General features: G+C 44.2%; 1 protein-coding gene across 1 annotated transcript; it reads left to right on the top strand.

Moving 5' to 3' along the window:
* Positions 1-573: 573 nt before the first annotated feature.
* Positions 574-4,105, top strand: CYP26A1 (cytochrome P450 family 26 subfamily A member 1). The gene is made up of 7 exons (XM_073354939.1): positions 574-762; positions 966-1,190; positions 1,408-1,695; positions 1,930-2,079; positions 2,846-2,980; positions 3,308-3,460; positions 3,676-4,105. Exons 1-7 carry the CDS (start codon positions 574-576, stop codon positions 4,015-4,017), a joined length of 1,482 nt encoding a protein of 493 aa, XP_073211040.1. The 3' UTR covers positions 4,018-4,105.
* Positions 4,106-12,969: the final 8,864 nt, after the last annotated feature.

The following is a 12,969-nucleotide window of genomic DNA, read 5'->3' as shown; positions in this document are numbered from 1 at the left end:
AACACGGTAAGTGCTTTCCCGTGTAACTGGGCATAAGGACAAAGTAAGTGAGGCATTTCTATAATCTGCGCCAATACAGTCTTACTCCGTTTAATCAGTGATAAATAAAGGTAAAAGGGATGCCGTTAATTAGCTGGTCTTCCTCGAGCCTGACGAGTCGAACTGGCAGCTGTTTGCAATTCGGCCCCCACTCCATCCTTTAATGATTATTCAATGAGCTACAGAGCAGCGCCTTCAAGGAGCTGAGCTCCGAGGCCCCCTCTCCCGCGAGCCCTATTGTCCGGGTGAAATTAGCACCTTTTCAAAGTCAGCTCTGTGGCTCGTCTGTAGCTCCTGGAGGAGGGAGACCTGGAGAAGCCACCGCGCAAAACAAACAGTTAAAGATTTCGGGGGGAGGAGCCAGGCCACAATCCGTAATTAAAGATGAACTTTGGGTGAACTAATGTATCTGACCAAGGTAGAGTGGGCAGCAACCTGGGGAGGGCTATAAAAAGGGGCCCACGGCGGGGCTCGGCCTGTGCGCAGCTTTGCTCTGCGGAGACAGGTAGGGGCTTCAGGCGCCGCTCGCGAGCCATGGGCTTCTCCACCTTGCTGGCCAGCACGCTGTGCACCTTCCTACTGCCCCTGCTGCTCTTCCTGGCTGCGGTGAAGCTGTGGGCTCTGTACTGCGTGAGCGGCCGGGAGCCCGGCTGCAGCCTGCCGCTGCCCCCGGGCACCATGGGGCTCCCTTTCTTCGGGGAGACGCTGCAACTGGTGCTGCAGGTAAGGCCCACGAGCTCTCCCGGCCCTCGCCCGGCTTCGGGAAGGGGCAGCCCCTCGGGGGATGGCCAGGGGCGACTCGGGGACCCGGCTCCGCCTTCTGCGCTGAGCTCCAGGTAGCCGGGGCGGGGCAGGGCAGCGCTAGCAGGGAGGCGGGCGGGCGGCTGGCCCGGAGCCCCGCTATCACGGCCCTTCTCTCCCTCCAGCGGCGGAAGTTTCTCCAGATGAAGCGTCGGAAATACGGATTTATCTACAAGACCCACCTCTTCGGGCGCCCCACCGTGCGGGTGATGGGGGCCGAGAACGTGCGGCACATCCTGCTCGGGGAGCATCGGCTGGTGTCGGTGCAGTGGCCGGCCTCGGTGCGCACCATCCTGGGGTCGGGCTGCCTCTCCAACCTGCACGACGGGCAGCACAAGCACCGCAAAAAGGTACCGCGAGCCACCCCAGGGCCAGGCGGCTGTTCCCCGGCTCGCATCTGGCCGGGGCCGCCTCCTGGGCGCTCTCAAAGCTCCCGGAGTGGCGCCCTCCTTTGTGCGGCTGGGGCGGGTGTGCGCTCCCCTGGCCAGCCGGGCTGAGCCCCGGCCCCGGCGCGCTCTCCCCCTGGGGCGGTGCCGCGGTGGCCTGAGCCTTCTCCTTCTCCCCCAGGTGATCATGAAGGCTTTCTCCCGGGAGGCGCTGCAGCACTACGTCCCTGGCCTCCAGGAGGAGGTGAGCGCCTGCCTGGCGCGCTGGCTGCGCAGCGGCGGCTCCTGCCTTCTGGTTTACCCCGAAGTGAAGCGCCTCATGTTCCGCATCGCCATGAGGATCCTGCTGGGCTTCGAGCCGCGTCACGCCGACCAGGACAGCGAGCGGCAGCTGGTGGAGGCCTTCGAGGAGATGATCCGCAACCTCTTCTCCCTGCCCATCGATGTGCCCTTCAGCGGGCTCTACCGGGTAAAGCTCCTGCCCGCGATCGGGGCTAGCCCTGGGGTCCCAGGCACCTCCGGGGGGCGATGCCGCACGGGGCAGCTCTGGCTCAGGCGCTGGCACTAGGTGCCCGGCGATGGCCGCTGGAATTGGGGCAGGGCTGGGAGCGGGCGCCCAGGGGGTTGGCACTGCGAGGGGCGCGTGGGGACGGCCTGGCAGCGGGATGACCCGCAGCCCTTCGGCTCCCTTCTCCGCCCCCAGGGCCTGCGGGCGCGGAACTTCATCCACGCCAAGATCGAGGAGAACATCCGGGCGAAGATGGCCCGTAGGCAGCCCGCGGGCGGCTGTAAGGACGCGCTGCAGCTGCTGATGGAGCACACGCAGGAGAACGGGGAGCCGCTGAACTTACAGGTGAGACGCCCGCCCGCGGGGACCGCTGCATAGCCCCAGCCGGGGGCTTCCTTTAACCTCCCTGGCATCGCTCTTCTTGATGTAAGGGGAGCAGGATCGGGCCTTAAGTGTACCCCCCCCCCCGCAGTGCGGTCTCCGGGAGAAGGAAAATCAGGGTGGCAAGTCCTCGTCTCAGCCAGGGGAACCGCTTCAGGGCCAGGATTTCTGGCGATGGCGACCCATGAGTGGTGTCCCCATTTCCCCCCTCCCCCCTTTTCCCCCGAGTTGAGGAAGTTGCTCGAGTCCCCAGCCGCCTCGGATCCTGGGCTCCCAGGGCACATCCTGCTCGCACAGCGATCGAAATCCCCCTTGGTGCTTTTCGAAACCTCTCTTGTGCTGGGGCCGTTTAAACGGCACAACACGACGTGTGGCAAGCCAGGGCAATCCTTTCCGTAAGCCATCCATTCTCCAAAATCCCTTCCCGGACAAGGAGTATCGGCTCATCTTCTCTCCCCCCTCCCCGTGTCTTTCTGTGGCTTTATAATCAAACGCAGCCTGTCGATGTGGAGCCTAGGAATATCGCTAATCACTGGTGGCGTTTCAATAGGGAATTTCCCCTCTGCTTTACTGGAGATGCAGTTTTAGAAGGGCATTTGGGAAGGGGAGGAGAAGGCGATGAGTTTGGCGCTGCAGTGTGGTCTCAAGTACTTAAAACAATAGCGTGCGTGTGTGTGATTTTTATTATTTTCTTTGAAAAATAACCCAGACATCCTGCTCTTTGTCTCAGGAGCTAAAAGAATCGGCAACAGAACTTCTGTTTGGAGGGCATGAAACCACAGCCAGTGCGGCCACGTCTCTAATCACCTTCTTAGGGCTCCACCGGGCTGTTCTGCAAAAAGTGAGAAAGGAGCTACAAATGAAGGTGGGTGTCTTCTCTGTAGAAGTTAAAATTCCTCTGTATTCAGTTTGTTCCTCCTTCATGATTAGGGAGTGTATGAATAAATCTCTTAATTAAGCAAAGTTAATGCCCCCTTAAAACAACTTAACCAGGAAGAGCTGAATATTCCATTTGAAAAAATGAGATTTGCAATGATTCAAGCTTGTTTGGGGAGCCCTTTCTCTTGTACTACCTGGGAGCTTGATGACTAGCTTGTACCACATTAGTGATGGCAATGCAGTGTCCAGCTACCACAAACTGTAGCCTGGCTTTTATGTGCAGAGCCTTATGTTAACCATGTTCTTTTCTTAGGGTTTATTGTGCAGTATGAACCAAGACAAACAACTGGATATAGAAGTCTTGGAACAGCTGAAGTACACAAGCTGTGTCATCAAAGAGACCCTCAGGCTGAGTCCACCAGTTCCTGGAGGATTTCGAGTTGCACTCAAGACTTTTGAGTTAAATGTAAGCTGGGCTACTTGGGCTCTGCTTCTATTAAATCCCTTTGATGGCTGTAATTTTTTTTCTCCTTAGTAATTATTTGAACATAAGTCAAACTGACAATTTATACAGAGATTTTGATTTCTCTCTAAAATCTTGGCATCCATCTGCCTCTGAGCTGAAGTCTTCACATATTGGAATTTCTTACCTTTTTTTTTTTTTTTTTTTTTTTTAAACAGGGTTACCAGATTCCTAAAGGCTGGAACATTATCTACAGTATCTGTGATACACATGATGTTGCAGACCTTTTCACCAACAAGGATGAATTTGACCCTGATCGCTTCATGTCTCCCTCTCCAGAAGATTCCTCCAGGTTCAGTTTCATCCCTTTTGGAGGAGGCTTGAGAAGCTGTGTGGGCAAAGAGTTTGCAAAAATCCTTCTCAAAATATTTACTGTGGAGTTGGCTCGGAATTGTGACTGGCAGCTGTTAAATGGACCCCCTACAATGAAAACTGGCCCCATAGTCTATCCAGTGGACAACCTGCCTACCAAATTCATAGGTTTCAATGGCCAAATCTGAGGTCAAAGGTTACTTCTGGATGAAATTCTATAGCATTTAAAGTATACATAGCTTTTTATAGAAACCTAAACCAATATTAAATATTTAACTTGTACATGTATAATAGTTATTTATGTCTTTTTAAAAAAATTTAAAAATCTACTAAATATTCTAAGTTTGGTTGATATGTTCAAGCACTACAATTATGGGTCAGTGTGGTCCATAATTAGATAACTTATTTCTAGGGAAACAAAATGTTTCTCTCTTATTTAAGAATCTTGTTGAAAGCTTGTCAATTTTTTTTAGCATTTTGAAGGAATTTGACAGTGTATGCATTCAGAGACACTTCAACTTTTAACAAACACATGAAACCATGGGACCTAACTGCACATCCATGACCAAAATACATACTTGGCTTATATTTAAGCAAGGAGAATGTTTTCAGATACTAGGTTTTGTGTTCAAAGTTTATGGATTATTATGACTTAAAATAAAGTTTATTTTTTTGAAGATGCTTTGCTCCAAATATCTCTAGCATGTTGGTTATTTTCTGCATATACTACCTTAGCTGCTCGGGGTGGCATAAACAAGAATTCGAATTCTTGGTTTAGGTTTCTTTTTTTCCTAACCTTATAAATTGTCTTGTATTTTAGCCTCTGTTCTTTCTGTACGCACAACTCCTGAGAAGATTCCAGCTGGAGTCAAAACAGTTCACTTGTTAAAGATACTGAGGCTTAACCAAGCCAACTTAATAAATGCAACTAAGACTCTTCTAAACAGGTTGACTAATCCTATAACATCTCAAATTCAAACTCTTGGAGACTTCTGTTTTCCACTTAGAAAACTCACCCCCTATATAGCTGACTGAGAGGAAATAACACAGGCCATTTCCCTACCATGTCCAATGTATAGTAGTCTTAGTTTACCATAAATCAAAGTTAGATTTATAGACTAAGTAAACCATATTGCCTAAACTACACCCACTCTCAGACTGCTAGAATAAACTCCTAACTGTGTAGGCAGAGACCAGAACAAAAGTCTAAAATAAAACCTCTTTAGCTCCTCTTCTCCCATGTTTCAGAGTAGCAGCCATGTTAGTCTGTATTCGCAAAAAGAAAAGGAGTACTAGTGGCCCCTTAGGGCCTAAGCAATTTATTTGAGCATAAGCTTTCGTGAGCTACAGCTCACTTCATCGGTTGCATGGTATTCTTATCCTGCACCAAAAGCCCCTTGACCGTTGTCATAGACAATAATATGTCTGTCTGCTCTCAATGGTTATTGCAAAGAAGCTACCTATCTGGTAGCTGTTTTTCCATATGTATGTATAATGGTTTAGATTACAACTGTAAATGCTGTAATGAAGTGCCCTTAGAGGAAGGATGGGGTTTGCCATTAACAATTCTGGAATTTCGTAGAACAAAAACTAAAAGGCAAAATACAAAAGCAGTTAGCAGTGATTCAGGCCCGCGTGTACTAGTAGAGTTGGGGAGCAGGAGAGATGCAATGTGCTTGGTCTGACTCTCCCTCAACCATGGCTAATTTAAAAATTAAGGTTTAGAACAGAGGCAGGGTAGAAATGTGACCAAAAAACCCTTAGCTGGAGAGGCTGGTTGCACAAATACTGGATAAGGTGAATTGTCACACTAATGTCATATACACTGCTAGCACCATACACATAAAAAAGCAAACTTCATTGGCACTTGAGTTACTCCCTATACTGAACAATTCTTAGGTGATCTTATTCCCGATCTTGAGGAGGATTTCAGGGGTTGTGGAGAAAATTCTAAATAGCCAACACCTGTAAATGTTCCACGTGCCAAATAATGGCAACTAAAAGTCTTGGGAATGTTTCTATTCAGCATAAAAGCATTTGTCATCTATTAATGTTAAAAATCAAATACTAATTTCTATGGCAAGATGTTAACCACAATCAACATCTGCTATAAATAGCTTTTTGAATTATTCCAGATCAAGATTAAAAGTGATTTAGTTCTAGATATAAACATTGCCTACATTGTCTCATTACAAGGCTCTGCTTTATATAAAAATCACTCTTTGCCAAGACTTTTCAGAGGCAGTTTGCCCAATTTTAAGATCACTGTTATTATGTGAACTCTCTGGGTCTGATTGTTATTTAGACCACTTGAAAATTTATATTTACTTTAGGCCCTTTCACACTGCCAGAGTGGAATAAAGTGGCCTTAATATGAAAGAGAATCAGCCCTTTGATTGCAAACACTTTACACATCATTTGCAGCCTTATATAATGTAAAGGCTAGTCATATACTTTTAAATAGCACTGTTAGAGTCCTGCTAATCTTTACAATAGTCTGCAAATAGAAAAAGATATTAGATAATAAATATTCTGGAAATGTGGGGGTTTTTAAAATTAGACTGTTGTCATATTCTTACATGGGACTTAAACAATAAGTGCACCTGCTACCAGTATCTTTAACAAAGTGTCAGCCATACTGACTGCTCTAATATATAACAACTTCAGTGCTCATGGCTGCTATGTTTGGAGAATAAATGGCTAGATCCTACTGTAAATCTAAGATTGTACTTGCAGCATAGTAACATTTTTTTCTGTCTCACTGTTGGCCAGGTTTGAGCCATGCTGCAGCAATTTGTGTTTGGAGATAAAATGCTATCACTGTCTTACTATGTCAGGATCTGTCAAGATATCCTGGGGCAGATTCTCAGCTGAGGTAAACCGTGACAATATACAGTAGCTGAGGATCTGCTCCCAACAATTTTAGCATTGTAACTAAACAGTAGGGCCGAAGGGTAAATTCCCGCCCCCCCCCCTTCTAAATCCCATTTTCAAAACCATAAGATACTGTTGAAATTTTTATCCAAGATTTTCTAAAGTGTTAGTGCTTCTGAATGCCTAGTTTGAGACCCATTTAAGGGACCTGATTCAGAGAGCCGGTGCTCAGCCTTTTATAAAAATCAGACCCCTTTAAAGTGACTCAAGTTAGGCACCTACATTCATTTGCCATTTTTGAACATTTTGGCCTGCGGACACCTTTTAAAAATGCAGATGATCAAACATGGGCTGCACTCTGATCTTTACATGTAAGGCTGTGCTTGCTTTTTTTGTGGCCCCATGCTGTTTTTCTAGCTGTAACATGGACTACTGGGAACACCTGTCTTTAACCTATTTGAAGTAAAACTTACTCAGTTTTGCAGCATGTCAAATGCATCATATTTTTGAAATTTACTGTGTTATGTTATACAAAGGTTAATTCCTGATTAAATATGGCATTAAGGAACATATTGAACTGATTTCTGATTGAAATGCAGAACCCTTTTTAACCTAAGGTCATAAATGGGTAATGAGAGAGACAAGGTGGGTGAGGTAATATCAACAGAAATTGGTTCAATAAAAGATGTATTACCTCATCCAGCTTGTTTCTCCAATATCGTGGGACCAACATGGCTACAACAACACTGCTTATATAGATGGATAATGCTGAATTTAAAAGTAATGACTCCGTGAATAAGCAACAACTGCACAAACCTAATGTAATGAATTCTGAAAACTGAACTGGGGAAAAAAGGATTATTGTTTGTTTGATTGAAAGAACATTTCAGCCTATTGATTGCCATGTGTCTTAGTGAAATTATACAAGGGTCAGAATATTTTTTATCAGCTGAACAGTAGAAAGAAGTTTTACCTGCTAATTTGTTTAAAAGAAATGCAAAAAACTGAACAGCCCAGAACACTTAAAACATTCTCTTACATTCAACATCCTGTACTTTGTTTAGACTTTTTCTAGGAATTTCTTTCTAACCTTTGAGAGATCACATTTTGATAGAAGGTTGTTCTGCTTTGCATGTTAGTTTCTATTTGCATCACGTTTTCTTCCGTTACTCCCTTTGATGACTTGGAGTGTTTTTTGAGAAGTACTGAAAAAAATACTTAGCAATTTAGAGAAAAAATGTACCCAAGTACCTAAGTCACTTGTGAAAATGGGATTTATGTACTTTTTGAATATTTTACTCATGGGCAACATTCATCAGAAAAGATATCATTTGAGGCTTCCATCACAGTGGATTTAGGCCAACATTTGCAAACCTCGATGCCTAAATTAGCTCCCAAAGTCTGTATGTCAGCTTCTAAATAACATGCAATTTTCAGAAGTGCTGAGACTTTGCAGTTACTATTGATTTCAATGGGAACTACGGTGCTCAATACCTCTGTAAAATCAGGCCACTTTTACTTCCTAAATATGGCTTTAGGAGCCTAACTGCAGAGAACCAGATTTGAAAATTTTTGCCTTAATACACAGCTGGTATTAATTAGCATTGTCAGATGAGGCTAATATGGTGTTATGTTTAGCTTGTGTGCAGCCCCTAAATGCAAGTTAGGGAAAAAGTTTGAAAGCACAAAAAAGAATGAAGTGTCAAAGAGGTTCAGACTCCACTTTAATCCATGCATATTCTGGCAATGTTTCAGATATGAAAAGATGATCACAAATATTGGTTTTGGTGTATTGTGGTGTGCACTGTTTAAAAGATTGTGTTCCTCCCCAGAAGTGGTTAAAGTTATCACTGGCTGCAAAACACTTTAGGATAAAAGGTTCTGTAAGGGACTCTCCTTATCTCCCCCTACCCCCGAATAAAGAGGGGGTGGGTAGCTTTGGATAGCATTTGTTAGTATAAAGAGTTTTGTTTGCCAGGTGGTCTCTATTGTAAATTCTCTATGTCAAGCTATACATCCAGAATGCACTGCAAAACATATACAGATTAGTGGCAAAGATTCTTAAAGTTTATTAGTTGCAACCATTAGAGTGATAGATTAGGAGTAAGGGAACATAACTGGCAGAAAGTTTAGAGAAGGTTCATTACTATACTGGCTTGCCTAGCTTGTTTAATAATGTCATATGAAAAATGTTATATGAGATGTTTGATGAATAATGCAGCCTTCATTAAGCTATGTAAATGAATGTAACTTCGTGGGTGGGTTAAAGATAAAATATTTCACAAATCTGTCTCCAACCAAAGAATAAGAGCAGCATAGACAGTTTTTAATGAGTTTCAGATAAAATATTTAAAAGCTGGCATATGCTTTTGTAGGATGACACAGTACTAGGGTGATCACATTTCCCAAAGGGAAAACGGGACACCACACAGGGCTGGCCTGAGCCATTGACCCGAGTCCCCCTCCCCATGCAGGGGACAGGCATGGCTTAGGCAAGCAGTGGTGCACATACTAGAAAGGGTGACCATATTTCCCAAAGGCTGGAGCTGGCATTGCTGCTCACCCAAGTCCTGCTTGCCCCCTGCTGGAGCCCAGCCTCCCCCTGCACAGGGCTGGCATTGCTGCTCCCTTCTCATGTCCCTCCGCACCCCACTTTTTTTTTTTTTTAACTAAAGTGGGGCATTTGTCCCATTTGTTTTTGCCAAAACAGTCGGGACGGCTGGAACAGGGCTTAAAAAAGGGAGTGTCCTGGCCAAAACAGGATGTGTGGTCACCCTACTCCATGGGTGGCCAATCTGCGGCTCCGGAGCCACATACATCTCTTCAGAAGTTAATATGCGGCTCCTTGCATAGGCGCCAACTCCAGGGCTGGAGCTACAGGCGCCAACTTTCCAATGTGCTGGGGGCGCTCACTGCTCAACCCCTGGCTCTGCCACAGGCCCTGTCCCCACTCCATTGCTTCCCGCCCCCTCTCCTGAGCCTGCTGTGCCCTCGCTCCTCTCCCTCCCCCTCCGAGCCTCCTGCACACCATGAAACAGCTGATGGGGAGGTGCGGGGAGGGAGCAGGAGGCGCTGATTGGCGGGGCTGCCGGTAGGCAGTAGGCACTGGGAGTGGGGGGGGAGCTGATGTGGGGCTGCTGACGTATTACTGTGGCTCTTTGGCAATGTACATTGATAAATTCTGGCTCCTTCTCAGGCTCAGGGTGGCCACCCTTGCCCTACGCAGTACAGTAGAACCTCAGAGTTATGAACACCAGAGCTACAAACTGACTGGTCAACCACACACTGCATTTGGAATCGGAAGTACAGAATCAGGCAGCAGCAGAGACGAAAAATAAAACAAAACCCCAAAAGCCAATACAGTACTGTGTTAAACGTAAAGCACTGAAAAAAAGGGCGGGGGGAGTTTAAAAAAAAGATTTGACAAGGTAAGGAAACTGTGTCTGTGCATGTTTCATTTAAATGAAGGTGGTTAAATGCAGCATTTTTCTTCTGCATAGTAAAGTTTCCAAGTTGTATTAAGTCAACATTTAGTTGTAAACATTTGAAAGAACAAACATCGCGTTTTGTTCAGAGTTACGGACATTTCAGTGTTACGAAAAACCTCCATTCCCGAGGTGTTCGTAACTCTGAGGTTTTACTGTAATACAATTTTAATGGAATTTTACAACTGCCCTTTTAATTGCAGTATGAGCAGCTAATACATTAAGTATATTCAGCTAATAAAGGGGTATTGTGAGCTCCTTTTATTAGGATAAAGAAAAGGAGGACTTGTGGCACCTGTGAGCTGTAGCTCACAAAAGCTTATGCTCAAATAAATTGGTTAGTCTCTAAGGTGCCACAAGTACTCCTTTTCTTTTTGCGAATACAGACTAACACGGCTGTTACTCTGAAACCTTTTATTAGGATGCGCACTATTGGTCTGCTTGTGTCTCTTTGTGCAACTTTAGTACCTTAAACCAATGTGAGGAGTTTGTGAAGTCTGCAATACTAACAAGTTAGGGTGATCATTTTAGCAAGGGTGACTTGTCGTATATTCATACTTGTTTGCAAACTCATTGCAGTCATTAATACATTATAGGCCCTAGAGATTATCTGATTTTATTTATGTTAATTTATAACTAATTTAAAAACAAAAGTGTCTCTCTTGTGTTCTAACCACCTTTGACGCACTTAAAATTACAATGACATAAAAGATAACACCGGCAGCTTCCTCTTGCCCCAGCATTAGAAAACAACTAACCAGAGATGAAATCAAGTCTAGAAAATGTGCTATCCCACCTGACCCACAAATACCATCCCTTATTTTACTCCTCCCACCACAGATTCTTGCTAAAGGGTCAAATATTTTGGATCAAAGGGGGGAATAAAATTCCAAAACTGAGGGTCCCTCGAGAGAGAACAACAAAGCCATCTAAAGGCATCCCCCTTTGCACCCATTAGGGTAGCAGGCAAGTCAACAATCTCATGATCAATGGAAGCAGATGGATAACAAGATCAGTATCTGTTCTTGAGCCCAGATCCTAAACTATGGCCTAGGAAAGCTTCGTGCTCTTTAGGAAAGGGAAGGGTGTTTATATGTGCAAAGATAGTTTTAAGACACCTTTGTGTTCTCTGATTCTGAAGCTTGCTCTGGCCTGATTTAAAGCAGTCTGCACAGCGAATCACAATCAGCAGAAACAACAGGAGTACTTGTGGCTTAGAGACTAAAAAATTTATTTGAGCAGAATTTTTTTTAGTACCAAAAAAATTTTTTTTAGTACTATTTCTTCTATACTGTAAAGAGGGTTATAGTCTATTTTGATGTGTTTCAATAGATATGTATCTCAGAAGTACACTGTATTTCTTATTATCCATAAATTATCAGCAGAGCAAAAATCCTTTTGTGGACTTGTGGTTTCATTGGTTTTAAAATATTTCCCCCATTTACTTGGTTTGCTGACCCTGTTGGGTGACAGAAAGCTGAAGCATAAGGTATGTTTTTCATACTAATGTTTGTGTTTATACAGTGCACACTCTGGACTGTATTCTATCAGAAAGGAAGGAGGTGGTTTAATGCATTATAGGCTAGATTCTACAATGGGCTGGAGATATTAATGCACGTTTTTTTCTCTTATGTAAAAATACTGTATCCAGTTTTAAAACATGATTTTGTGAGCGGCATAGCAGGCAGGGCCTACCCTCCACATAATAATGGGCATACATACCTGATCTGGCAATAGCCACTTTGTACCCTACTTGCTCTCTTCTGTGGATTATTCCTGTATCTCATAAGAATAGATTTCAAGGAGTTGGGAGGAAAGTGGGGAGAAGTATGTATGTGCTTAGACCTGATTCCAGCTAGAATTCAGATCTTTTAGTTCTTTATGTTACCCCAGGTCCCGGGCACTTGCCAGAATTGGCCATATAATGCATAGATTGTTTAACGGACTTCCCTCACTACACAATGTCATCAGATTAAATATATGTTATTGATGATAACGATGCTGCCTCCAGTACAGTAGACAAGATAGTGCATGCTTTATAAATCTAGTAGTTAAAGGAAAAAGTTTATTAGTCTATCACCAAATAGTTTGAATTAATAGCATCTCATGACCTTTTTGCTCATTGTATGAAATTAAATGGATCAGATTTGTGATATTTCTATCCGAACCTTTACTGTGGTTGAAGCTGGGATGGTATTGATCATTCAGATTAACTCATTAGACATCTATTTCTGAAAAGATTTCAAACGTCAGCCATGTAGAAACACAGGGAAATGTATTTTTTACAGCATGAAACTACAATCTCCTAAAAAAATTACATTCTAAGGTAATGTTTTATTTTGTTGTCCTATTGTTTTGCTTAGTGATGTATATGTTTCTCTTTTTTAGCAGTGGCTGGCATGTGTTTATTATCAGTACATTTAGAGGGAGAAAGAAAAAAGTGGAGCAGGCAGATGGGGAGACATGAAAATCCTTGCAAAGTAAAATGCAGATTACGAGGTACCATCAATTTATTTTGGTGACCCCTAGGCCATTGCTCTTTTCACCTTTTATTAACCTGCTAAGAGATTAGTCCTTGCAAACTAAAAAGGAAAGACCAATGCACAACATGCTTCCCCAGGAATGAGGTCACAAAAAGGGGACATGTCCTGAGTACAACCCCAAAAAAGAAATCGAACTCTGAAAGCAGTTACACTACGTTGCCATTACACTTTACTAGCGCTACTGTGATTTACTGTATCAGCTCTACTGCTGACACCTTTATGTCCCTCCCTCCTATCC

This window comes from Lepidochelys kempii, chromosome 7 (assembly GCF_965140285.1).
Source record: "Lepidochelys kempii isolate rLepKem1 chromosome 7, rLepKem1.hap1, whole genome shotgun sequence".
NCBI lineage: Eukaryota > Metazoa > Chordata > Testudines > Cheloniidae > Lepidochelys > Lepidochelys kempii.
This window is presented reverse-complemented; position numbering and strand designations above follow the sequence as displayed.